The sequence below is a fragment of the Drosophila innubila genome (genome assembly GCF_004354385.1).
Source record: "Drosophila innubila isolate TH190305 chromosome 3R unlocalized genomic scaffold, UK_Dinn_1.0 2_E_3R, whole genome shotgun sequence".
NCBI classification, from domain to species: Eukaryota; Metazoa; Arthropoda; class Insecta; order Diptera; family Drosophilidae; genus Drosophila; species Drosophila innubila.
The window spans coordinates 9,645,643-9,672,303 of record NW_022995380.1 but is presented as its reverse complement, the minus strand read 5'-3'; the positions used below and the strand labels follow the sequence as shown (position 1 = coordinate 9,672,303).

The following is a 26,661-nucleotide window of genomic DNA, read 5'->3' as shown; positions in this document are numbered from 1 at the left end:
AAAGAACTAATGGATGACTTTGTTAACAATGTCATTATTATAAAAAAAAACTATATTTAAGCCAAAAATTTAAAGTATTTATTAGTAGATATAAATTGTTGGTACACTATTTTTCTCCTAATATCTGGTACAACAAATTTTTAATATAGTGGCAACCATGCTTGTGTCATTTGTTTTGTTTTTGTATTGTTGTTTTGTAGTTTGCTTTATACCGGCTCGTTGTCATTATCGTTCGCTTGGGGTTAACGACTGGGTAAACGGTTATCTATTTTTATAAAAATTAAAAGATTAATAAAAACTATAAAATAAATCATGTCTTTCCTTGGACGTGCTCTTCTTCGCAACGTAAGTGCTTTCTCCTCTCGCGGCTCTGGCTGCACCTCAAATGCCAAAAGAAAAAAAAAACATTCCATTGTGATTACGTAATGTGAAAAATGCAAATTGTGCATTTCAGGTATCGTTGCTGAACAAAAACATTGCTGGTCAACACAAGCAGGCAGCACGTCTGCTGCATAATAGTAAGTGCATTCATATGCAAAAGTGCATTGTAATGAGTGAATTGGAATATTTCTATTGATTTCCGTCCACAGCTGCTCCCCTGTGCACGGTGCGTGTGCAACAGCCGGCGCCAGATTTCAAAGGTTTGGCGGTTGTCGGCAACGACTTTCAGGAGATCAAACTTGAAGACTACAGAGGCAAATATCTAGTGCTATTTTTCTACCCTTTGGACTTGTAAGCGATAAGTCTCTTTCTGTTTTAGCAATCATTGATTAAACTTCATTTGATTTCAGCACATTTGTGTGTCCCACAGAAATTGTTGCATTTAGTGAACGCATTAAGGAGTTCCAGGATATCAACACCGAGGTTGTGGGCGTCTCTGTTGATTCACATTTCAGCCACTTGACCTGGTGCAATGTGGATCGCAAGAATGGTGGAGTTGGCAAACTAAAATATCCTCTACTCTCCGACTTGACCAAGAAGATATCCGCTGATTATGATGTTTTACTCGAAAAGGAGGGTATCTCTCTACGCGGCACATTCATCATTGATCCCAAGGGTATCTTGCGTCAATACTCAATCAATGATTTGCCCGTGGGCCGTTCCGTTGATGAGGTACTGCGTTTGATTAAGGCCTTCCAGTTTGTCGAGGAGCACGGTGAGGTGTGCCCAGCCAATTGGAATCCGAAAACAAACCCAGCCACTATTAAGCCCGACGTGGACGAGTCCAAGCAGTACTTCAGCAAGCACGGCTGAGATTCTACACACAACCCACATTCTACATTGATTACAGTAAAGACACAAATAATAAAAGATTAAATCAGATATTTTGTCAATCCTTTAATGAAGCATAAAATACAAAGTACATTATTAGTTATTTCAGGCGTTAAGTTTATAGTTGATTAGTAAATCAAAGGTCAAAGTCTAAGAGTTAAATATGTGCGAAATATGCATATACGATCAATTAGATGGCGGCGGCGGTGGTGGCGGTTGTGTCAAGCTAATTGTAGGCGGTGGTGGTGCACACGGCGGTGGAGGAGGCGGCGCATAGCCGGTGCCCCAGCCAGGATACCCAGTGGCCCATGGTGGCATTGGTGGTGCACCTGTACCAGGTGGCGGCGGTATAAGCGGCGCTAATGTACCCGGTATGGGTGGATTCATCGGCTCTGAGGCCGGGGGTGGTGGCTGCGGTGCGTTCATCCAAGGCATAAGCGGTGGCGGCATCGGTGGCGGAACCTGGCCAACTGGCGGTGCAGGGACATATGGCGACATGCCCATTGAATGATCCATGCCCATGCCAGGATCCATGCCCATTGGATGTTCATGCGGTGGTGGAGCACCCCATCCACCGCCCATCTCGCGCTGATGATCCCGTGACGAGGAACTGGGCGGCGACTGTATGGCCTGCATCTGCGATGGCTTCTTATCAAAGATGCTGTAGCTGGCGCGATGTAACTGGGGCGCAGCAGGAGCTTCAGGCTTGGGAGCAGAAGGCGGCGGTCCCTCACCCAGTTCCGCCATTAGGCTCATATACTCTTCATCGATCTTGGCCTGTGAATCCTCCATGGCCATGCCTGGTGCACCAGAGCCGGGACGCTTATTACGACAATCTTTGGTCAAATGTCCAGTGCCCCCGCATGAAGTGCACACAATGGTATTGGTGACGATCGGCTTATCGGGGCACTGCCATGACTTGTGATCCGTGGATCCGCAGGTGCAACGTTGTATGTCATTCTCACGCAACGTGCCATTCAACTGAGCCAACTCACGCAACTGCATGCGACGCAAATCGTTGTGTCCCTCGGGCACCTCGATGCCCTGACGTATGACATCCTTTATCTTGTCGACAGCCTTGCGCACCGCCTCTGGATTAGGTGCTGTGATGAATGCATGCAGTGGCTCATCTTCGCCAGGCAACGGTTGCCCATCCTTGCGCCCAACTTTACCCTCCTTGACAGAGCCTTTGCCGCGAATAATGATCTTTGCGCCAGTGTCTTTCTCCATGGCCTTCAGTGTGTTGCCACGTGGTCCAATCAGTAAGCCCACAAAGTTAATATCCGGATGCTGCTCTTGCGGTATCAAAACCTTGTCGCTGACTCGAGTCACAGGCGGCCTACAGATAAGATAGCATTTGAATGGATTAAAATTATAAATAACAAGTGGGCGGTTACAGTCGAGCACGCTCGACAGCCCAGGTAATTTATATTGAGATTAATTTTCGACCAATTGTTCGTATGGCAGCTATATGATATATGGAACCGAATTAAACAAAATTTGGTCAGAATGTACAAAACGAAGTTAAATGCATATTTTATCAGTTTGGTTAAGATATCTCAAAAAACAAACATTTTTTTCATACTAAGACTTAATTTTCGATTGAGCGTCCCTATTGCAGCTATATGATGTAGAGGTTTATCCAAAAATAAAAACAAACTTGATCTGCCTATGTATCCAGGAACCTGCACACCAAGTTTGAAGTCTCTAGTTCTTATGACAGACGGACAAACAGACGGACGGACAGACAGACGGACATGGTTAAATCAACTTTGGGGGGTCTGCCACGCTCCCTTCTGTCTGTTACATAGATTCTGCCAAACGCATTATACACTTTTTTGCCTATTTTCAATGGGCTCAGGGTATACAAATTATAATTATATATAAATAATACAAATTAAAAATAATTATTCGTTTTTTTTTTTAAATTACTAAATATTAACTGTTATTTCTATATTTTCATAATATATAATCAACTTTCAATCTAATATTATTTATAACTCAATACTACTTTATATCATTCCTGGGTTAATATTGTTATTTAATTGTTTTGCAACTTACTTGTAATCAGCCGGGGGCTTGAACTCCGGATTGACGGCTTGCATCTTGACAATCAACTGATGACGCTGCTCTTCCAAGCGCTTCCGATAGCGAAACTCGCGTGTGTTCAAACGCTTGCCATCAGAACTGTAAATGGGCTCCGGAGAAGGCGATCTGTGAATAAGCAAAAGAAAAAAAGGAAAAACGGTGCTTTTGAAATGGACCTGTTCAGTGGAGCTATTTGTAAAGTAATTATAATCAAAAATGGCTAGACTTAATGATCTTATTATAATAATAACTAAATTAGCGTATTGTACAATATCATATATCCTGTAATTTGCAAATCATCATTCATTAATCAATTAATCAACATTATCATCATTAGCAAGAATTGATAAGAAAATTAAATTCGCTGGTGAATTGAGAAAAGAAGAATTTTGATTAATTCGTTTCGTTTTGTCGCACACGTTTTTACATATATTTAATATGTATGGGTAATATTATTGGTCTTATCAGGCAGGTAGGTCTGCTGTTGCTCTGGAGCACCCTTCTGTAAAAGTAATATAGATTTCTGTAAATTTGCATTTATTGGACTGGACGCTCTCACGGCTTTTAAGGAAGAGAAGAAATTGACATTATTATAATGTAAAAATCTGATTAGGTTTAGGATATGGATTTGCCAGACCCGCTTACTTCTCTTGGGAGTCAGTCTAAGCCCGTTGTCTGATACCGCTCAAAAGAATCTAATTATAAATTAGACTGGCATTAGTTGATTTCAAGTCAATAAAATACGGTTAGTTTTCAGTTATCCAAATTGCCCCCATTTACCGATTATTTTGTGCAATTGTGTGTATATATGTATATAACCTTTGACCCGTCCTTCACCCAGCAAGTACAAAAGTTAACATAGTTATATGTATATATAAATATGATAATATTAAAAACATTCACAAGCGTTGCCATCAACAGATTCAATTAGAATTTAGAAAGATTTTTTCCAAGCAAACAAACTTAAAATTATGCAATTAAAGAAATTCTGTTAAACTGATGATGGACCATCTATGTGATTGCGTATAAAATAATAGTTAAAATTATTTCAATATTGTTTTTCATGGCCTTTCGCATTACATGCTGCGATTAAACCTGTACAAATACGATTATCTTCAGAGATTGTTGATCGTGGATAGTGGATCGTGCTGCAATCCTACAACCCGTAAAATCCTTATCCAAGCTCAGAACGTGTAGACTGGTGTTGTTGTCTCGCTTTCGATTAGGGAAGTTTATGATTGTTGTGTGAGAATAAAGAGTTTCAAACCTTTCTTCCGGCGTTTGTGTGATGCCCAAATCGCCAGTGCGCAACTTTCGGCTGATCTCCTCGATTTGAAATTGAACTGCAATTAGAAGGCGTTAGAGAAGAAAAGAAGAAAATCGAGCGCAACCTCGAAATTAGTAAATGTTAAATGCTAATCTTTGTAGGAGAGAAAGAAAAATTAAATAATTATGTTGGTATATCAATAAGTTGTGGCTAGGGGAGACCGAAACGTATATTTCTCTATGAGCCTGATTGACATTTGTGTTTCCGTTATACAGACGACAGCGCCGACGCGTGCCTAAACTAACTGAAAATTTGTGAGCGTTACAAATAATTAGATATTATTGATCGATTGATTGATTTGTTGTTTGGTTGATTAACATTAGATTAGTTCATGTATATTCTCATTGTGAAATAAGATATGGTTATTGATCTTATTATCTAGCCGTTTGGAACTCGTGTCGTTTGTGTCACACGCCGGAATCCCTTCAAAAAGAGAACGAGAGATTATTATAGTTTGCTCAATGCAATTTTGTTGATGTTTTGTTTTACGTTTGCTCGCATGTCCGGCCGTTTGGAACTTGGGACTTCAAAATGTGGTGGATAACGGTAACGGTTACTGTGATCTCCCCGTGACTATTTGTGGCTGTGTTTGTTTTGCTCATTAGTTGTCATTAGACTTAGAACTAAACTTATCACTAACTTAGTTTCATACTAACTACAATTATTAAGCATTCAGCTACGTTACCTAAGTAGGCCTCCTGCTGTGCCGGATCCAGCGTCGATGGCAAAATTGTGGGCATTCCCGGTATGAATGTCTTGTCCTTTTCAGTGCCTCCCCAACGTGATTTCCTCTTGCGCTTTCTCTCAGCTGCGCTGTCCACTAGAAAATCAATTAAATGAAGAGAATTAATTAGATTCTGAAAGTTCTACAATGTCATAACTTACTCGAATTCTCCGAGAGTCCATTGCTCATTGAGTCGTTGCTGTTTTGGCTACTAAACAGTGAGGCAAAACTCTTGGTGCCTCCCACATTGCTCATGAGCTCATGTATAGTTTGTGAGAGATCAAAGCGTGAACTAATCTCCTCGCGTATGGTATCCAGTTGGGGCTGTCTCTCAAAAAGAGAGGGAATACGCGGCTCCTGCTCGTGCAGTGAATTGCGATTGGCTGAAGTGTCAAATGGATTCACATATGCACGCTCTCGACTGTTGCGCTCCCGACTGCTTCGTTCCCGGCTATTACGAGTTGATTCATGGCTACGCTCATTTCGACGACGGTCATAACCACGACTACTGGAGCGACGGCGTCGACTGCGATCATAATCATCACGACTACCTCCACCACGTGATCCGCTGCGCCTTGAGCGTGAATCACGATCCCGTTCGCGTCTACGCTCACGATCCCTGCTCTTAGAGCGTTTTTTGCGCCTTTCATAATCGTCATGATTGCGCGAATGGCTGCGATGCGATCGGGAATCGCGTTCCCGGTCACGATCTCTGTCCCGCTCACGACTGTCACGTCGACGGCTATCGCGATCCTTGCTTCCGCGATCACGATCTCTGAAAAGCATAACTCTTTGAGAAACTATTGTATATGTGTTTTTTTGATATGACTGACCTGCGTTTCTTTTCTCTTTCTTTATCCTTATCCTTGTCCCTGCCACGATCTCTGGAACGGGAGCGCTCTTTATCAGCACCGCGGCTACGATAATCATCGTTGTTGCTGCTACCGTTGGCTTCCTTTTCCTTAACGGATCCGGCCGACACCGGCAGATGCAATAAATCTGGCGGAGTTGCACTCATTGCAGCGCTATATTCCAATTAATATTATTATTTCAAGCAACTCGATATGCCGCTAGTTTATGTAAAGTTTACATAAAATGAAGAAATATATTTTATATTTGTAAGTCTCCCGCAGACTGCTTCACGCATACACACATACACGCAAGCAACTCAAGTCACACACAGTAAAGAGCGTAACAAACGGTGATTGTTTGTGTAACTCTGATACGCAAATTAATAGAACTTGTACTAAATTGCAACGTTACTTGCTTTTCTCAAGTATTTTCACTATTTCCATAATTAATATTCACTTTTACAATTATAACCAAAGAAAATGTAGACGTCGGTTTTCGGCGAAAATTTTACACAGAATAATAATAGGGTTGCCCATCCAGTAAAAATTTCCGATCTGGCTTGAATTTTTTTACTTAAAAAAAAGGACATTTCCGATAAAAGGTATTCTGCATTTTTGTACCTTTTTTCAAGTTTATATTTTATTGTAGCTAGAATTTTTTAAATTTTTGCACAGTTTTTGTTAGAATTTTCTCGATTTTATGATATTTATTTTTTGAATTCAAATTTCTAACTTCTTTTCAAAAGGTTGACGAACTTTAAACCTTCATCAAAAATGCTAACCTTAATTTTGTCTAAGTGTGAATTTGAAATTTTCATCAAATTTATCAATTTTTTATTGAGTTATTTGCGTTTAAATATTTGCAATTTTTATCAGTTCTATTGAACTAATCCCTAAAGTGAACAAACGAGCTAAATCCCTGACTTAGGTCATTTATACTATCGATAAGTTAAACGTATCGTTATTCAAAATATCGATAGTATCAGCGCACGTGTGTTGCATTTGTTTTCGTTATTGTTCCGGCATTCAATTTAAATTGCTTAAACTTAAAGTAAATCCACAAAATGGGAGGCAAGAATAATAAAAAGTCCCGCGCTGATGCGGTGTCCTCCAAGAAATCAGTACCGAACACTAATCCTTTCGACACGGCGATCGCCCAAACCGCTAAGCGATTAAATCCATTCGACGTGCATGTAAATAAGGAGAAGTTCAAAATCTTGGGTCGGATCTGCAAGCATGACCGAGGCATGCCTGGCGTTTCACGAGCCAAGGCGCTGCAGAAGCGCGCTCAGACAATCGGCAAGCAATATGCGGTTAAAAACAAGACCAACAAATTTATGGATCATCGCATTGGCAAACATCTGAGCGGTGACCAGCTGACCGAGTCGGTGATGAATGCCCGCTATCTGTCTGAGAAGCTAGCACAAGTGCGAGCCTCCAACAAGGCGGAGAAGTTCAATCTGAATGACGATGAACTGCTCACACATAGAGGACAAACGCTCGAGGAGATTGAGCAGTACAGAGACGAGCGATCCGATGACGAGGAGCTGGACGACGAGGTGGATGGTGAGTATTTTAAGCAGAAGCAGTCGGTTATATTAAGTGATATATTCTTAATTTATCTTACAGCTGAGTTCACGTCCACGGCTCATTTCGGCGGAGATGGCGATACGCCACAGGATCGCCAAACAGCCATTGAAGAAATGATTAGTGAACAGAAGCGTCGCAAGAATGAAATTGCCAAGGATAAGGATGAAGTGTATGACCTGACTGAGAAATTGGATGCCAACTACAAACAGCTATTGCCGCTCGTAGCAAAGGCAACCAAGGATGAACAGCATGAAAAGCCACCGCCAGATGCATATGACAAATTGCTTAAGGAGATGATCTTCGAACCGCGTGGCAGTGTCACGGACAAACTCATAAAACCCGAAGAACTCGCCAAACAGGAGGCAGCGCGTCTGGAGAAACTTGAAAACGAAAGATTGCGACGCATGAAGGCGGATGGTGAGGAGCAGGAAACAAATGTACAGGTCACACATCGTTCCGCTGATGACCTGGACGATGGTTACTTTGTGGCGGGCAACGAGGACGATGCAGACGATACGCTAGCCTATGATTTGGATGGCAATCTTGGCACGCATCTGAATGACAGAAAGCAGCCAAATAAATCAGCAGCAAAGCAGAGGGATGATGATGACAACGTTGATGATGGAAGTGAAGATGAAGATGAAGGTGAAGAAGAGGAAGAAGATAGCGACTCTGAGGTAGATAACTTAAGTGATCTTAAGGAATCGGAAAGCGAGTCCGAGCCAGAAGAAATACCACAGCCATCTAAAAGTAAAGCCAAGTCTCCAAAAGAGAAATCATCGAAACCAATAGATATGAGCATACCCTTTACCATCAAGATGTCGAAGACTTATGAGGACTTTACCGAACTACTTGGCAAGTATACGCCGGCACAGCGGGCGATCGTTGTGGAGCGTATTATCAAGTGCAATGATCCCAAGCTGGAGGGCGTCAATCGTGAAAGTGTTGTGAAACTTTTTGCCTTTCTGCTGCAGTACATTAAGGACCTGTTCGAGGATGCCAGTGAGCAGGATATCCTTCCACATTTCCAGCTTGTTTCGCTGCTAATGCCGCACCTCTATGACCTAATACAACTTAATCCCGAGCGCATGTCCAACACGCTGCTGGATGTGATCAAGGAGAAGTATGCTGACTATCGCAAAAATCACAAGGCTTATCCATCGCTGGAAACACTCATCTACTTTAAGCTCGTCTCGAATATGTATTCCACTTCGGACTTTCGGCATCCTGTGGCCACGCCCACATACATTTTCATGCAGCACATTCTGTCGAGGGCGCGTGTTCGCACTCGTCAGGATATTGCCATGGGTCTATTCATAGTTACCATTGCCCAGGAGTTTGGATCGCGCTCCAAGCGTTTTTTGCCTGCCGTCTTCAATTTCCTGCAGGGCATTGTACACATGGCTATACCCAAGCGGGAAGCGGAGCAGCTGGAGATTGTGCCGCCTTTTGAGCGGGATGGACTCTTTAGCAAACTACTGGCCATTCCAGCCACCAGCGAGAGCAAGTCCCTTGGGCCCCAGCAAATGCAGGCGGCTGATCTGGTGACGCTCTCACTCACACTGGACTTTAAAGTACGGGCACTGGATACTGCGTTGCGTCTAATCCACCAAGTCATGGAGGAACTTGTGAGTGAGCACACTGGCGCCTGCTTTTTGGCCACACCTTTCTTGGCTCTGCTGGAACGTCTGCCGTTAGAACCCTATCCCGAACATGTACATCAACACTATGCCGAGGCTAAATCTCTGGTGGAGCGTTTGGCGGCACAGAAAATGAAACCTCTGGCGCCTCCAGATAGAAAGCCAAAGGCATTGCGTCTGCTGGAGCCGCGCTTTGAAGTCGTCTACGATGACAAGCGACGTCCCAAGTTGTCCAAGCAGAAGGAGGAGCGTGTCAAGCTGCTGCACAAGATCAAGCGTGAGAAGAAGGGTGCGATTCGGGAAATACGACGAGACACGGCCTTTGTACAGGATCTCAAGCTTAAGCAACAGCTGCAAAGGTATGAAGTTAAGAATCTTCCTATGGAATCACTACTAAGTTATGTATGTTTATCCCTTGCAGCGACAAGGAGCGTAACGAGAAGGTCAAGCGGATCTACCAGGAAGCATCCATGCAGCAAGGCGAGCTCAACGAACTGGCGCGTGCCAAGAAGCGTAAAAAGTTCTAAGTGTCTTCCGCAACTTGTGTTTATAATTACAATTATTATTCTTATTATTATTAATATTATAAAAGAAAAGTATGTACATATATGTAAATTATGTCTAAGTCTCGCTTGATATCTGGCGACAGCGCATCGTTGCCGCCTCCACAGCTCCCGCCACCGCCGCACGGAAACCTACAAAGTCCAAAGTCGGATTTATTAATAATCAGAGAGCGAGTCGACGTCATTCACTTACCTGATAACTCGAGGTGCTTTAAGGCAGCGGCTGTTGAACCAGCTGGACTTGTGACATTGTCTTTCAATTGACCGGGATGAGTGTTGCATTCTCTGACCATGTGCCCGGAACCCATCACCGTCTGTGCGGCCAACCTATAAGCCATATCCCTGGGCATTCCCATGCGCACAGCGCCATCAGCCAGCGCCTCGATCATCACAAATACATAGGCGGGTCCACTACCACTCAGTGCCGTAACAATGTCCAGCTGGGATTCGTCACAGGCCTCGCAGGTGCCAACAGCCTCTAGCAGGCGTTGGGTTATCTGAGCATCTGCATCATTCGCCTTGCTGCCACGTACATAGACCGAGCAACCGGAACGAACCAAAGCCGGAGTGTTGGGCATGACGCGTATTACTCTCGACTCTGCGGATAAACTGGACTCCAAGCACTTCAGAGTGATGCCCATGGCCACAGAGAGAAAGAGTTTATTGGCACTCAATGGTCTAATCTCTGCCAGCACTTTGGGCACCACCTGCGGCTTTACGGACACAAATACAACATCAGATCGCTCCACAACGGGTGCATTCTCTACCAGCGTTTCAATGCCCAGTTCTTGAAAGGATTGCAGTGATATCTTGTCAGCGGGATGTACGCTTGCAATGACACCGTTTGGTTTGGTAAGACCTGCTGCAATGAAGCCCTTTGCCAAGGCTTTAGCCATGTTGCCTCCTCCAAGGAAACCGATTTTTCCAATAGAACCCATTACAATTTGTTATTTTAAAAAAAAAACCGACTGCACTTGACAAAGTCGGAGTAACAACTGTTTTTCCACTGTCTCATCGGTAAATAAACCAAATGGTTTCTGATAAGCAATCTGGTCTTTGGTACGTAATCGTAATCCCCCTCCTCACCCTTTCATCGGTTCAATGTACCAACAACAAACACGACATACAGGCTTATCATTTTCGTTTATAATCTTTCTTTTTTAGTTTTTAGTATAGAAGCTTATCAGTTGGAAATAGACGTACATCAGTCTCAACAGAGGGCACAACAACATTTCCATTTCAATCTATTTCATGTAAATGTAGGATTAAAATTGGTTTGGCTTTAGTTATTTATATATTAGTTTAATTTTTATTATTTGTAAACTGACCTTCGATTGCTTTGCCTTATAATCTGTAACGACATAATCTTGTCAATCATTTTGATTTCCATCACTTGTCACAATAATATTAACGGTCAAAACTAAATATTTGCTTACATAAAAAAATTTGAAATTAAGAGGTGCATTATGATTTTTAGATGAAAATCTTATTTATATTTCATAATTTTATCGTAATCGAATAATAAGAGTTATAATTAATTTTTTATAATAAAATTAATTTTTTCTTTGCGATTTCTGTGTTATGTATTTTATTTAAGGCTTTACATCTAAAATATGGCATGAAATTTAAAATTGAGCGCCTATAAGTTGGCAGCGCTTAAAAAATACCCATCAATGGGAAATAAATCGAAAAGCAGCATCGGAAAGATCTCTCCGTATGGCGCTCGATTTTAAATTTGTGAATTTTAACGCAAACAATTATTTAAAAAAGAAATAAATCCAGTTATGACAAACCCAATGAAATTCGTTATTACATAAAATAAAGGTGAATTTTTTTAATTAATGCTATTTCTCTAAAAAGTTGGCAACAGAGCTGCCAGCCCGATTTTGTGCTAACGCTGCCAGCCCGTTTTTGAATTAAGGCTACCAACCAGTTTCGATTTGCTCATTTTGCTCAGTTGTTCTGTTTTGCTCATTGTGCATCGCAATTTCAGCTATTTTTCAGATGCTTTCCAGCTAGCAACAGCTATTTTTTCATCTAGAAAGTTGGCAACAGTAAAATTTTCACTAAAAAGTTGGCAACACTGCATATAACTTAGAACAGATATTTTAACACCAATACAATTTGCAGTTTTTTTACGCACTTAAAATTTAACTACACACAATTATTAAATATTCAAGTGGAAGGCTAAACTAAAGCTAAACCAGCGCTTAAGTGTAACGACGAAGTGAAGAGCAGAGTCGAATGCAACTAGCATCCGTTTACAGTGTTTGTGTTGTTTTCACACATTTTCGCTGGGCAGCTGTGACCTAGCTGTAAATTGCACTTAAGGAAAGCAACAACAAGAAAACACAATTTTCGAGGTTGGTGCTGCTCTAAACAAAAACAAAAACAACAACTCTAGACAGCGACTGCGACAGCGACGTATAGTTTGACTTTCTCTACACATACACACAAAAACAAAACAATTAGTAAACAACATTAATGCATAGCACACTGGACCCGTAATGCATGATTTTAATTGGCGTATGCGACTCCAACTGGCAGGGAAGAGACTTTAGAAATACGCCTCCGCCCACGCCCACACTTAATGAATGCAAGTTGGCCACGTGTGTGTTTTTTGTGTACTTGACTGACTTGACTGGTTTGTTTGTTATCAGTAGAAAAGTGTTATTAGCGCAGTGTGCGTATGTGATAAAATTCAGTATTGTTTTGAACCCATTTTGTTGCATCAGATTTCTTTCAAACAGCAGCAAACGGGTCGAAAATTATTTAGCGAAAAATGTCATCGTCAACGGCGTCCGGGTCCGGCGCCCGCAAGCAACCCACGGCCGTATCGCGCATGAAACAGGACTATATGCGTCTGAAGCGTGATCCGTTGCCGTACATAACCGCCGAGCCGCTGCCGAATAACATTCTGGAATGGCACTATTGTGTCAAAGGTCCTGAAGATTCACCATATTATGGCGGCTATTATCACGGCACATTGTTGTTTCCCCGCGAATTCCCCTTCAAACCACCATCGATATACATGTTGACCCCCAACGGACGCTTCAAAATAAACACTAGACTGTGTTTGAGCATTTCAGGTAAATTATTTATATATATATATATACGATATATACGATATTTACAAATTGTTTTTGTCTCTTGCAGATTTTCACCCAGATACGTGGAATCCAACATGGTGCGTGGGTACGATACTAACTGGACTGCTCAGTTTTATGGTAATATTTTAGTCTCATAATCTACATTATGGTCGTTAAACTATTGTTTATTTTTGTTTTGTTTTTAGCTGGAGAGTACACCCACACTGGGCTCCATTGAGTCTTCAAATTACGACAAGCAAATGCTTGCCCAGAAATCGCTAGCATTTAACCTACGAAATACGAACTTCTGTGAGCTCTTTCCAGACATTGTTAGTGAAATCAAGCAGCGTTTACAGGGCAGCAAGGCTGATTTGGCAGCTTCCAAGTCGAGTTCTGGTTCTGCCAAGAGTGCTAATGGCCTGGCTAATGGCAGCGTTGTTGCCACAGATAGCCATAGTAAAAATGCCAGCAGTGCCAATGAGCAAACGGCAATGCCAGCGGATCCCTGTGCCACCGACGGATTGGTGGTTGGAGCTGCTGCCGCCGGTGTTGATCTGGGCAGTGGTGGTCCCGCTGCTCTAAAAAACTGCGCAAGAAATTCCTATTTAAATTGGCAGTCGATCTATTCGAACCTGGTGATTGTAATCTGTTTTGCAATATTTGCACTCATTGTTAATTACGTGATCAAGAACCTGAATCAGGAATAGAATTTAATTGTAAGCAATCAGTACTACATAGCCTCTATATTTATATATGAATATGAAATATGTATATGCGTATGTATATTTAAAAAACAAATAGTTTATTTAAACTTAGTCTTTCCGCTCTGCTCGCAGTTGTCATTCGTACTCCTCCATATATAAGCATATGGGAGTAAATCCTTCCCGTCATCTACTTAGAAGAAAGAGCTCAAAACATTGTGCACAGCTTGAAAAGTATTTGCCGACACTGCTTAGCCTGAATCCGAACGTTGTTCCCGACCTCGATTGAAGTTAGTCTGAAAATATTGGCAATAACGGAAACAAATTTTTTAAATTTCAACTTACTCGATAAATAAATTGTTTTGTTATGTATTCATAAATATTATAAACTAGCATAGTTATACCGAAGATAAAAAATATTGAAAACAATCTGAATATGTTTGTAAATTAATAAAAAGATCAACCTACATACATATATATGCATCTAATGAAAATTAAAATATTTAAGCTTTTAGTTGAAAATCGTAAAAAATATTTCGTTTTCGACGCTCATTACAAAAGGAAAAGTCTTAATTTTAGGAAAGCTTTGCAATTTTCATCATGTTGCGCTAAATTCGATCTAATCTCGAATTGAAAAATTTCTTTAAATTATTAATTTATTGGAAAATTATAGGCAATGAACTTACAAAAGTTCACTTTTGAATTGTGCGCCGGTCATATTTCTCACTGGAATCAGTTATATATACAGTGAGTGCAGTGTAAGCACCCGTGCCGTATCGAATTGTTCCGATTAATTTCGATGATTCACTGAAATGTGACGCAGTGTGAACCTAGCATAATGAACGAAATGAACGACAATCCGTCTCAACAAATTTAAAAATGCAAAAAACTCAATAAAAATTAATAAAATTTATAAAAATCTAAAATTAGACAAAATTAAGGTAAACATATTAATGAAGGTTTGAAGTTCGTCAGCCCTCTGTAAGAAAATTATTTTCTAAAAAACAAATATTAAAAAATTGAGAAAATTCTAACAAAGACTCTGCAAAAAATTTAAAAAATTCAAGATAAAAGAAAAAAGGTTCAAAAATTCAGAATACCTTTTATCGGAAATGTACCTATTTTTTTTTAGTAAAAAAAAATCAAACCAGATCGTAAATTTTTGCTGGAGTGGCAACTCACTAGTAGAACACCAAAAAACAGTTGTTTTGTTTACGTGTTGCATTTTAATTTTTGATTTTATTTATTTGAATTAAATTTCAAGATTGAAAGCTTGGCAATCATGACAAATCTACAGCGTTGGTTATTCCTTGCAACGCTGTTCGCTGTGCCTTATCTAGCCCTTGTGCTGGGTACAGTGCAAACGCCGCTAACAACCAAATACTTATTGCATATTCAACTGCTGCCGCTGCTACTCTTAGTTATATTTGGTGTAAGTAACTTTCTAATGCCAATTGACTAATTCGAAGAGTTAATGATATTGTTCATTCTGTAGGTTTATTCTGTTGTCACTGTGCTTTACCGCACTTTCACCTTTAACGATTGTCCGGAGGCTGCCAAGGAATTGCAGGAGGAGATTTTGGAGGCACGCAAGGATTTAATAGCAAAGGGCTTTAAGTTTCGTGACTGAAACCGCAGGATGTGCTCCCAATTAGATAGGGGACTTCTTACATGTACATACAATAAAACATACATAAGTATATGCTAACTTGTAATTCCAATAAACATAAAGAAAATGTGTTACGCGAAACAAACAAAGTGTTCTCCTGAGATTTAAAGGCGTTTTTAACATTGCTTCAATTATGGATAATTTGATGAAAAGACCGCAAATCCCTAGCCAAGAAAGTTTTTAGAACATTTCGATGGATATAACATATAAACATATATATGTTATGTACCCTCGGGAGCGAAGGAAGAGAATATCGTGCGCTCTTTAAAGCTTAAACTGTTGTTGTATATGCAGCGCGCTCTTCAAAAGTTTGTATGCTTCTGAGCTTGAGAACGATCTGTGCACTGGAATATGCTTACATACATAAGTACTAGTATGTATGCACGAATGAGTGCACAAGACCAATCTCAATCTGAATTACGTATGCACGGGTGAGCGTACGCTCTTTGGTAGAGCGCTCAGACTGGAAAGCGGCTGGAGCTGCTGCTGCTGGTGTCCAAACTCAGAGCGACAAACAGTTTACGCTAAGTCGTCAGTACGTTCACAACAGCTTGCGCTTAATTCGCTGCCGTATATCCGTTTCAACATACTACAAGTCGCAGACATAAAGCTTAAGAATGAGTCACAAATTTGTCTTATTGGTTTGTCTGGCTGCCACAGTTTGCAGCGCAGCTAAGGTACGTACGACTTATATAATCACTGCAAAGACTTGAGACTTGAGTAAAATCAATTTAAAATGCAAAGAGGTGGAGGTAACCAAAATTGGCGATTAGCGCACGTCAAGCCCTAAATCACGAAAATTGCTTAGCACAACACTGTAGAGCGCTATACAAAAAGTAGGTTAGGAAAGTAGCACATGCTGCCCTTTTAAAACGTAGCAACAAGTGGCGCGCCCTACAAAAAGGGTTGAATGAACTGATAATGTTGGAAAATTGACGCAGCTGGAAAATATTTAACTCAAATACATGCATACATATGCATGTGTCTGTGTGGATGCATGTTAATAATTAAATTCAGTTTTCTCTGCTGTCCGTCGCGACATCTCATTTGATATTTTTGTTTTGAAACCAAAACCGGTTTATAATGCCGACAAGTTTCCATTTCATTGTACATACATACTAACGTATATACAAACATAGCTGAATGTGTGTAATTGTGATGCATGCTTGAACCGGTGTTAACCGCCAACCGCTCCTGGAAGCTTCTTTCCAGCCCAACCTGTTGTTGTTGTTGTCTGTGCTCAACACATCAGAATGGAACTTTTTGATCTTTCCACTGATGAGATGTGTATTCTCGCTGTTCCGTTTTGTGGAACTTCGAACGCAAAGAAACTAATAATAAGCAAAATACGCTGGTAGAAAAAATAAACAAAGTAATGCAAATTTACAGTGGCTTACAGCTTCTTAGACCACTATTAACTATCTTTTGTTTTGTTGTTATTGCTTAGCTCAGATATAATTTGTTAAATATTAAATTCAAATATTTAGCATTAGTTTTGGCATTAATTAAAATTTGGGAAAATGTACCTGCTTTTAAATTTGCTTTGTAACTTCTTTCCATTAAAATAAAAATGTATTTAAAACTAGCAATATGTAAGAGCTGTGGGAAAAATTAGCTGAGAGCCACTGTATGTACATATATAGTTATTGTACGTATGTATGTATTTTAAGCAAACAGTAAATTTATTACGTTGGCAACTTCAAAATAATGAAAAGCTAATTTGCATTGCGCCTCGTTTGGTTGGTCACGAATATTATTATAATAATTAAATAATAAAAAAGCTAGTGCAATGAATACGAAAATTCTATAGTAAAACTATTTATTATCTCAATCACGATATAATGCGAAATTACAATTTTTATAGGAAACCCCAAAAATATATACAATCATTCCCAATAACACATATTACTATAGGGAGGCAAGGTTGTCGTGCTGTGACACTTAGTAGATATGCATGTAACAGTTAATTATTGTGAGGGTATAAAATGTACAAAGAGTTATTTTTCTGTTTCTTACTGGAATATTTGTTCTGTATAGATAAAGAACCACATGTGATTTATCAATTTATAATTAAAATTTATGCACAAACTTAGCAGGCTGCCAATAGCAGCAACTGTACAAATTGAAAAAATATTTCGAAAATAAGACTTAGTCAAAGAACAGAAAAGTAGACAGAACGATCTCCCTATAATATTACTTTATGGCACATAGAATTAAATGGCGGAAAGTGCTCGATTAAATTAATATGAATCACAGACTCTGCCTGTAACCCAAGAACTGCTTCCAGAAATTAAATAAAAAATCCAACTAGTTGTCAGCTTATGTATATTTTTCTTAACCTGTTCGAAAACTTAACAATAAAAAACATAGTTTCTGAAACGATCCGCAAATAATGAAAAAATGCCTAGTTGTCACCTGAATTTAACCGTCTTAAGTGAATACATTTAATTCCTTTTTTTTTTATCAATATATATAAAAATATATTTTATATTTTAAAAAAGTATGAATTTCTGCCCAATTGCTAGCCTGGCTACACTCTTAAATAATATATACTTTAACTTTGTATATTCATGCAGACTGTATGAGTAATACGCTTTCATTTTATTGCTTTAAAAGTCTGAACTTTAATTGACAGAGTCATCAATAAACAAAACACCAAGTCAAAAGTACTACATTTATTAATTTCTGGCAAATCAAGAAATTTTTCATATGAAATTTAAAAGACACCTTGTTTGCTTTGAACTTATTTGAGTTAAATATTGTTTATGCATGTACGAATAGTTAAACACTTTGTGGAACTATTGAACAAAAGCATTTCAATTACAAAACGAAGCCTAGTGAGATTGTTTGGCCAGAGATTCATTCAGGTCATTTAAGTTGTGTTAATTCGTCCGAAACTGATTTGCATGTGCAGTAAAAATGCAAATTGGTTGACACAAAATGGCAACACAGACACATACACACAAACAAACACACAGACACGTTTTAAAGGCAGAGAGTTCCCTGTTTTTCATTCTCATTCTCATTCACATGCATATACTCGTATGTAGATATGTACATAGTCAAGATACTGAACCGTTTTGTTTTGGTCTAAACCAGGTGCCCGTTGCCATTTACTACGAATCCCTGTGCCCGGACAGCGCCAAGTTTATTACGGAACAGCTCTATCCAGCTATGAAGAGTGAACTGCGCGATGTGGTCGATATCACATTTGTGCCCTTTGGCAAATCCCAGGTGAGTGAGCGACACGATTCGGGTCCAACAATGCCTCATTTGTATTGTAACATCTTGTATGCACCATGCAGTACACCACACAAGGCTCAGATGTGACCTTCACATGTCATCATGGTCCAAATGAATGCTATGGCAACAAGGTGCATAATTGCGCCATTGACAAAATCCAGTCCGATTCCTATCGACTTGAATCCACCCGTGAATCGCTGACTCTGGACTTTATCAACTGCTTGATGAAGGCGGGCAATAACTTCCCGGACAATGTTTATCCTGGCCAACGTTGCGCCCTCGAAAGTCAAATTAACTGGGAGAATATCAAGATCTGTGCCAATACCACCGAAGGCAGTGCTCTGCTGCGCACCGCTGGCGACACCACCCAGAAGCTAAAGGAACCACTCAGCTCTGTGCCCACCATTTTGTTCAATGAGGTGAGTATTGTGATTCAACCATTTGCAATTTAAACGAGTTGCTCATCTTTCATTTCTCACAGCAATTCGACAAGAAGGTCAACGAGCGTGCCCAGCAAAACTTCGTCGGAACTCTTTGCCAATACGTCGGAGCTCCTCAGCCCCGCATCTGTGCCCAGAATAACTCCGCACCGGGTCTTTTTAAAGTCAGTGCCCTTTTCACAACTCTTTTGCTCGTTCGCTTTGCTTTCTAAAGCTCTCAACTGAATATTGTATATTGTCTTTACCTGACAAACATTTTGAATCTCTTTAATTTGTATATTGTTTAATTGTTTATGCTGAATTTTGTAACGCAGTCCATCCATTTTTAAAACTATAATAAAATACCTCTAAAATATAAAGATGTATGTAATTATTTTTAATCTTAAATATTTATTATTACATGTGTTTAGCATTTCACTTTACAATTATTGTATATAGTTAGCTAATTATATAGTTTAAATTCGTTTTCCATGCGCAACTAACTGATTAATATATATTATTAGATAGTTAATAGATTAATACAGCTAATATGTGGGAGCAGCTACTGTTTGATGTCAAATATTTTGATCTGTTAACAGAGTGTGTTCAGGGCAGCAACAGCTGCTTATCGACGTAATATTTCTTGATGCGATAAGCTTCGACTCTGCTTCTCTCCTGCCACTGGCAAAAACTGAAGGTAATTGTTGTAAACAAGTTATTAGACCCAGTAACTGTAAAGCACAAAGGGTCTATTTAGTCGATAGAGTCCTATCATGAACTGCAGAAGATAAAGCTATTAAATTTGCTGACAATAAGTTTATATATCACTCCGAGATCTGTTCTGTCTTAGAATTTTATCACATCTCATCGTTTACAACTCAAAGCGTTCCATTTTAAACTCTTTAGCAGATACATAATATAAAAAATGAGTTTTATCTGCTGTAGCGATATGATAAATTCTGTATAACATCTTTAATGTCGTAAGTTATTCATAAAACAATTTTACACAGCATCGGAAAGAAGAAGAAGAAGAAGGTTAAACTGATGTATAAAGCCTACGGCGTGTGTTTAATATTTTAATGTGTTTGTAGATGTCTGTACTTAAGTATGTAACGTATTCAGGCAGGTTTGAATACGTCATTAATATTATGCGATTTTAAACCATGATTTGCATTATTTTAGAAAAGGTACAGGGTCTCTGAGAGTCGGGTGCGCTGGTTGGCATATCAATCATTTTATCATTTTAATTACAATATAGATATTTCTTTATTTAAGATGTTTTATTTGAAATTTACGAATCAAAGACACGTATAATGATTCAATCAACTAGTCAATTATTCAATTAAAACGACTCCGGGTACTCAAAGTCCACCCACAGGGAGTTTAAGAAATGCTGTGTTTGTTTTTTGTTGCCTGCGGCAAAGATTGTTGGCCAACAACGTATTCTATGCGTCAATAGGGAACAGTTGTCAGTTAAATTCATTAATATCTATGCAGATGACGCACTTGGAAACCAAAACATGTATAAATCTGAGCGTAATTTGACGTCCCAAAAGCAGCAACCGAATGGTTGCCACATGAAGACTCAATGGGAATGCCTTTTTGACTTTTGCCTTAGCCGGGTCATAATGCGTTTGTCGGCCTATCCAAATGTTGCAGCACCTACGCAAAAAACTACCAGATACCAGCAACTTGGCCAAAATGCTATTGCATACAGTTTGGCGGCAGACAGTTAAACTTCGTGTGACATTCGGCTCGTAGCGCGCTTCTGATTGGCTGTGCAATGCCCTACACCCACACACCCAAACACACCCATACACACACACACAAGCACACACAGATACAACGAGCATTGTCGTCCTGCAGTATAAAGCTGAGCCGTGTTCCTTTAACGGCATCACACGACATTTGGCTTTTAGTCGAGCGACATCACCACCAAGCGCGGAATCAAAGTCAAAAAATAAGGTTGTAGTCAACACAAAATAAGTGACTGTGTCTATCCTTAAAGAACATATTGTTAAATTCAGCACAATATCAATTAATTAACTGCTTGTTAGCTACAGTATTTTGTGTGTAGTTTGCCAGCTTATACTCATAAAACAAAAGTTATAAACCTAAATTTGGTAAGTGTACTTTTAACTTATTTTTCTAGACTGTTGCCCGTTCACATGAAGTCCGGCTTTTTTTTTTTAATTACCTCTATTTGCACAAACTGACTTCCCTTAGAATCTCATCTCCATGCCAAATATAATATTATTAGACCCTCTGGCCATAATTTGTGCTCTTGTTTATTTGTTCAATTTAATTGAATCAAATTAGATTACTGGTCATTTAACGTGTTCTATCTGTTCAACTAAGAGTTGCCCTCGTTAAGTGCTTCAATCATTCGAGATGCGTTTAACTTTTCCATCTCTCCTTTGCTTTGATTAATTTTTAATAACCCGCCAAGGGCTGCACTTACTTTTAACCTCGAAAAGTAGATGTTCCCATTTACCTAAGACAAACTTTGGCCAAAAGACTACACGTTAGCTGAAAACAGCTGTGTAAATCATCTTATTATGCAGTAGACAACTATAAATATATCTTGCTTCTCTTGGATCAAAGTAGAGCAACAACTATAACAACTTGTTGCAAATCTGGTTAAGGTTTACGGCAAAGTAGTTTATTATTTCAATATCTGCATTTCATTTGAAAACTGTAATAAATCTCTTAAGAACTTAACCTTAATGAATTTTTAGCTTTAATAAAATATATTAATATTATTAAACAGCATATTCGTTATTTTTTTCACTATGTTTTAGATACTTGTGTATAAAATATATTATACTTCAATCGATTGAATATGGCTAAAAAAGAGTAAATGTTTTAAGCATTCAGTCAAACGAAGAGAATTCAGGGTACTATTTTTTTTAAAATTTATTTTCGTTTTTTTGGACTATTTTCGTTTTTTTGGACTTATTTTTAAATTTAGAACTTCTTTCCATTTGTTTCCGGAAAAAAAAAATGTATAGAATAGTTTTCGAAAAATACACTCTTCTCTTTGATGATAAAGTGCAACATTATTTTCAATAGGTTTTTTAATGTGTTAAGTTATATAGGACATATGGAAGATGTACATTAGATCTTTGCATGAGACATCTCATTTCTCCTTAAGCTCATTCCGTATATTTTCATTATTATTAAAAAGCTAATAAATGTAGATTTTTTAAATTCTTAATTTAACTTTAAGGCTTAAATCTTAAAGGTTTTCCGCTTTGGTAAACTTGTTGATTTCTTTTGATTTTAAATTTTGCTTGGTATAGCTGTCATAATGTCTCAGGTGTTGATCTGTTTCTTTTAATTTACACGATCTTTGGACTTGCCAATTGTGCAAAACTAAGCAAATCGCGATACCCCAATCACAAAAATGCCACCTTTGACCTCATCTGGGTATTAGCATCATGCCGAAGGCACGCTTTTATAAACTGCTCGATTATTATTAATCCGATTGATTGTTTTTTTATATAGACTTATTGGGTATACTCGTACCTATATTTGCACTATCAGCTGGGCTGGGCTGATAAGAAGAATTTCACACGGAAACATTTGAACATTGATATTCATAAGCTTTAGTTATGGCAGATGTTGATCTATTCCAGGGACGGGGGCAGGTGCGGGAATAGAAACCTGTGGAAAATTTCCGAAATTGATTTATGTGAGACAGAAGCCACAGAACGGATATTATGATGGGAGCTCATTAAAACGTTATTATGGAGAGGGTATACAGCGCATAGATAAGCCACGTATAGAAACCGTAGGGTGTTGACACATGGTTCGCTTGGTTGCCAAGCCTGATAAACAATGTAATAACAATAATATTATTGTTTTCGTATTGTGTGTAGGTGGGCATTTTGTTGATTTTTTACTGATTGTCAGTAGCTGCAAATAATGAGAGTTTAATAAAGACAACAACTTATGCTTATCAGTCTCATCAGTTCATAAATTGCACTCGCATATATGTATATGCATTTGGTACAGAAAATAGAATCGAGCTTTAGAGTTTTACGCTATTTATAAGGAAAGCCCTTAATTTGCTGAGGTGCCTGCGAACAAATACGATGCGTAACACGATTCAGGCTTATCAATAGCCGATTTAAGTCGTGGACTAGACAATCTGAGTTAAGCTGTGATCTGAGGTTCGGGATTTGAGATTGAGAAATGTTGTTTTAGTCGCCGGGCAGCGCTTGAAAATGTGAAATCGTCGACGAAATTTCGTTGTGGCTTTTGCCTTGCTTGAAAAGTAATCAAAGGAATAGTTTTTAAATTCCAAACGTATCTGTGATGAAACATATATATACTAACATATATGTACAAAGAAACAAAGTTCCCATAATATATATTTTCGAGTAATTAATCAATTTTAATAAAAATTACTGTGCTCAGCTGATAAACAAAGCATTCCTCGTATATAACGTGTCATGACTGTTTTCTTTTTCTTATATATAGTATTTCGTTTTCTTTATATAAACCAGTCGAATATCAAAGTAATCAGTACGATCCCGAGGTGAGTTTGTCATTTCCTAATACGAGTCCAGTCGGGTACGTTATAAGTATTAACATACGGCACACGAGGCGTATGATCGATGTACAGTTGTAAAAACCGCTTGCATACAAACTTAATTGCGTTCATGGGCCATGTAAATCATTTGAATCGTGCAATATTAAATGATTTACCTTTTATCTGTGAACATTTCGTATTCATCTGCAGAAAATGTCCGCAAGCTGCGAACTGAAGGCGATTAGTAAATTCAAAGCACGTAATAAACAAGCATTAGTTTAAGTTGTGCTTTTGCCACTTTCCGAAATACACACACACACCTACTAATTGTCTGTGTGTGCTTGTGTGGGTGTAACATAAATCAAAGTTCAAAAGTTTTGTGCCCAGGATTAACTCCTTAAATGCATGTGACTTGTTTGATTGGTTGTGTGCCGTGGTTTTCTAATTAGCGTAGCATACCCGCAGGGGCAGAGTATTCCGGGCATTGTCATAACCTCAACAGGTGCCACCATGAGAGTAAACTTCCATGTATATGAACGTGCTTTAATTGTGATTTTCCTTCTATTTCTCATTGTATTTGCAGTTAAAATGAAATCGACAATTTCGATACTGCTGCTTGTCATCTGCACTGTCGTCTTGGCCGCCCAACAGAGCCAGGCTAAAAGTAAGTACACATTGTTGGCTAGTTATAAGTACATAATGGTGCTATTCAAATATTGCTCCTATATTGAATTATATTACTTGACACCTGCCAATTGCCACCTGGCCAATTGCCACTTGGGTTGACATGAAAAATTCATTAAATTTAAGCGCAAAAAACAAAGCTATAAATGGCTGATAAGCGGAAGTCACAACAAGCCCCACACACATACACACACACATGCACATTTGCAGACACGTGCATATACCGTTATGGCTGGCAGCATCAATTGTTACAGTTTAACTTTAACGGAAAACAAACAAGCAAACGTCGACCTCACATAGACATCGACACCGTCACGACATCAACAAGGACACCGACAACGCCATTGACATTGCTCCTTTGTGGCTTTGTTTATGCAGCTGCAACATCGTTAAATGTAGGGAGGTATGGGATTGGGTGGCAAGGTGTTGCATTGTGCAACATTTCAGCATTTCTTTATAATGCCAAAAGCAAAGATAAACTTCAATTAACAGACAGTTTTTCTACATTTTTATCAGATGTTATTCACAAAAATCTAGAGATTTAGGCTAAAGTTGTTTCTAGTTATTACTGCCATAAATGTATTTGGAATTTCAACAAAATTATTAATTATTGGTATATTTTATACTATACAATTAATTAATTTCGAATGTAATTTACGCCTTTGATTTTATACTATTTTAAACTGCATTTAATTAAATTTATTGTTTTTAATTGGGTTTCAGAATTATCGAAAATTGCTATTGAGCTGTTAAAGATTTGAAGAACAAGTACTTATTTAAATCATTTATTAACGAATTTCTATATTTAGATTAGCATTGAACGCACCATGTGTTAACACTGTTTATGTGTCTATTTATGCTTCCCCAGCGAATTAAAAATGGTTTAAAATGACAGTAGTCCCCATGTGGGAAATTCCCCTTCATATACTCCTCTTTATTTTATATGCGAGCGGAAGCTCAAAAAATGGCAATAGCATCGAGTCAACATCGAGTTCTTTTCGCACAGACGAATTTATTAAATAAACAAACGAACAAACAAAATACATGAGTGCACCAACAACAAAAAAATTACATATAAATAAAACGATAGAACAAAAAGTCACACAAGCGTAGGTCAAATGCTTATCAAACGTTGTCTCTCCAGAGCATTGGCAAGCGATTAAAGATTTCAAGAGTCACGAGACAATGTTTGTTCATATATAATTCTCGCATAATGGTTCAAAGTTTGCCTCAATCCTGCGCTGAGGGAATATGCGGCACATATCAACGCATTTGGGTTCAAAAACTTTTTTCAGCCAAAGGAACTCCCAGTTAATAATGTGTGTATGTGTGTGTGTGTGAGTGGGTGTATGAATGTGCGTGTGCGTATGTCTGTGTGTGTAGGTGTAATATCGATTACAATTTTTGCCCCAAAGCGTTTGCAATTTTCTTATGAAAGTCGACGGTGGCTAATTCATTTTGCCATTTTGCATTTTGCACTTTGCACTTACAGAGGGCTGTCAGGCCTATGGGCACGTCTGTTACGGCGGACATGGGAAACGTTCCTTGAGCGCCGGGACTGGCGGTGCTTCCGCTCCCAATGCCCCCGGCCTTGGGCAGGAGTTTGTGCGCCCAAATGGACTGCTGCCGATGCTGGCACCAAATGAACAGGCGCCCGCCGTGCCAGATTCAGATTTCGATGATTATCCCTCACGACAGGTTCTCTACAAAATAATGAAATCATGGGTACGTTGCACATCTCATCTTAAAACTATGATAATGCATTACTAATTAATTATTTTCAGTTTAATCGCCCTTATCGACCTGTGCCCCGTCTTGGCGAATTGGATTATCAACTCCCCAGTTCCGGTGAAAACTTCAACCGGGAAGTGGCGATGAATGCACTGAATTAAGCACAGCATTTGACCTATCAACTGAACCAAATAAATCACCTTTTTTAGCATCACGAGAAAAAACAGTAACAACAATTAATATTGAATGTTTAATACAATGTTTCATAAGTGTCTACACATAGAGCAACAAATTTTCGCTACTTGCATATATGGAAAATCATCTGAAATTTTTTAGGGCTGGTAAAAATTTCAGTATGTAAAAAAAAGCAGGCACAACTTACTAAATAAATAAAAAGGAAGGGATATTGCAGTCGCAGCGCGTTTTTATTGCTTTAATTAAATGTATTGTTTGAAAACGGCAAAAGACTATATATATGTACATATTTACATACTTATGAAGTTTATAATATTATTTTTACCAAATACTAACAT

The 26,661-nt window shown here is 38.8% G+C and overlaps 8 protein-coding genes and 1 long non-coding RNA gene across 12 annotated transcripts; 6 read left to right on the top strand and 3 right to left on the bottom strand.

Moving 5' to 3' along the window:
* Nucleotides 1–190: 190 nt before the first annotated feature.
* Nucleotides 191–1,375, top strand: LOC117789791 (peroxiredoxin-2). Its single transcript, XM_034628924.1, has 4 exons — nucleotides 191–345; nucleotides 455–518; nucleotides 591–732; nucleotides 792–1,375. Exons 1-4 carry the CDS (start codon nucleotides 313–315, stop codon nucleotides 1,252–1,254), a joined length of 702 nt encoding a protein of 233 aa, XP_034484815.1. The 5' UTR covers nucleotides 191–312; the 3' UTR covers nucleotides 1,255–1,375.
* Nucleotides 1,310–6,772, bottom strand: LOC117789790 (splicing factor 1). Of its 2 annotated transcripts, XM_034628922.1 has the most exons (6): nucleotides 6,245–6,772; nucleotides 5,573–6,186; nucleotides 5,373–5,507; nucleotides 4,628–4,703; nucleotides 3,334–3,486; nucleotides 1,310–2,611 (listed from the first exon to the last, which is right to left on the bottom strand). In XM_034628922.1, exons 1-6 carry the CDS (start codon nucleotides 6,427–6,429, stop codon nucleotides 1,459–1,461), a joined length of 2,316 nt encoding a protein of 771 aa, XP_034484813.1. In that variant the 5' UTR covers nucleotides 6,430–6,772; the 3' UTR covers nucleotides 1,310–1,458. The 2 variants fall into 2 exon arrangements, with proteins under 2 accessions (XP_034484813.1, XP_034484814.1); XM_034628923.1 differs by lacking the exons at nucleotides 4,628–4,703; nucleotides 5,573–6,186; nucleotides 6,245–6,772 and having other exon boundaries at nucleotides 5,373–5,460.
* LOC117789792 lies at nucleotides 4,816–5,365 on the bottom strand. The gene is made up of 2 exons (XR_004617933.1): nucleotides 5,177–5,365; nucleotides 4,816–5,110 (listed from the first exon to the last, which is right to left on the bottom strand). It is a non-coding gene; the product is annotated as an uncharacterized LOC117789792 (long non-coding RNA).
* Nucleotides 6,773–7,276: 504 nt separating the features above from the next.
* On the top strand, nucleotides 7,277–10,101 carry LOC117789810 (nucleolar protein 14 homolog). The gene is made up of 3 exons (XM_034628946.1): nucleotides 7,277–7,828; nucleotides 7,892–9,851; nucleotides 9,914–10,101. Exons 1-3 carry the CDS (start codon nucleotides 7,327–7,329, stop codon nucleotides 10,017–10,019), a joined length of 2,568 nt encoding a protein of 855 aa, XP_034484837.1. The 5' UTR covers nucleotides 7,277–7,326; the 3' UTR covers nucleotides 10,020–10,101.
* On the bottom strand, nucleotides 10,042–11,042 carry LOC117789814 (pyrroline-5-carboxylate reductase 3). Its single transcript, XM_034628954.1, has 2 exons — nucleotides 10,249–11,042; nucleotides 10,042–10,187 (listed from the first exon to the last, which is right to left on the bottom strand). Exons 1-2 carry the CDS (start codon nucleotides 10,991–10,993, stop codon nucleotides 10,114–10,116), a joined length of 819 nt encoding a protein of 272 aa, XP_034484845.1. The 5' UTR covers nucleotides 10,994–11,042; the 3' UTR covers nucleotides 10,042–10,113.
* A 1,104-nt stretch (nucleotides 11,043–12,146) lies between these two features.
* LOC117789813 (ubiquitin-conjugating enzyme E2 J2) lies at nucleotides 12,147–14,215 on the top strand. Of its 2 annotated transcripts, XM_034628952.1 has the most exons (5): nucleotides 12,147–12,418; nucleotides 12,791–13,144; nucleotides 13,212–13,282; nucleotides 13,351–13,860; nucleotides 13,981–14,215. In XM_034628952.1, exons 2-4 carry the CDS (start codon nucleotides 12,838–12,840, stop codon nucleotides 13,849–13,851), a joined length of 879 nt encoding a protein of 292 aa, XP_034484843.1. In that variant the 5' UTR covers nucleotides 12,147–12,418; nucleotides 12,791–12,837; the 3' UTR covers nucleotides 13,852–13,860; nucleotides 13,981–14,215. The 2 variants fall into 2 exon arrangements, with proteins under 2 accessions (XP_034484843.1, XP_034484842.1); XM_034628951.1 differs by having other exon boundaries at nucleotides 12,148–12,418; nucleotides 13,351–14,215.
* An 816-nt stretch (nucleotides 14,216–15,031) lies between these two features.
* On the top strand, nucleotides 15,032–15,599 carry LOC117789818 (dolichol-phosphate mannosyltransferase subunit 3). The gene is made up of 2 exons (XM_034628960.1): nucleotides 15,032–15,277; nucleotides 15,341–15,599. Exons 1-2 carry the CDS (start codon nucleotides 15,128–15,130, stop codon nucleotides 15,473–15,475), a joined length of 285 nt encoding a protein of 94 aa, XP_034484851.1. The 5' UTR covers nucleotides 15,032–15,127; the 3' UTR covers nucleotides 15,476–15,599.
* A 436-nt stretch (nucleotides 15,600–16,035) lies between these two features.
* On the top strand, nucleotides 16,036–19,560 carry LOC117789815 (GILT-like protein 1). The gene is made up of 4 exons (XM_034628955.1): nucleotides 16,036–16,191; nucleotides 18,614–18,748; nucleotides 18,820–19,176; nucleotides 19,239–19,560. The coding sequence occupies exons 1-4, from the start codon at nucleotides 16,132–16,134 to the stop codon at nucleotides 19,407–19,409; spliced, it is 723 nt and encodes a 240-aa protein (XP_034484846.1). The 5' UTR covers nucleotides 16,036–16,131; the 3' UTR covers nucleotides 19,410–19,560.
* Nucleotides 19,561–21,086: 1,526 nt separating this feature from the next.
* Nucleotides 21,087–26,539, top strand: LOC117789816 (neuropeptide CCHamide-2). Of its 2 annotated transcripts, none has more exons than XM_034628956.1 (4): nucleotides 21,087–21,299; nucleotides 24,297–24,377; nucleotides 25,890–26,122; nucleotides 26,182–26,539. In XM_034628956.1, the coding sequence occupies exons 2-4, from the start codon at nucleotides 24,302–24,304 to the stop codon at nucleotides 26,287–26,289; spliced, it is 417 nt and encodes a 138-aa protein (XP_034484847.1). In that variant the 5' UTR covers nucleotides 21,087–21,299; nucleotides 24,297–24,301; the 3' UTR covers nucleotides 26,290–26,539. The 2 variants fall into 2 exon arrangements, with proteins under 2 accessions (XP_034484847.1, XP_034484849.1); XM_034628958.1 differs by lacking the exon at nucleotides 21,087–21,299 and adding an exon at nucleotides 23,645–23,719.
* Nucleotides 26,540–26,661: the final 122 nt, after the last annotated feature.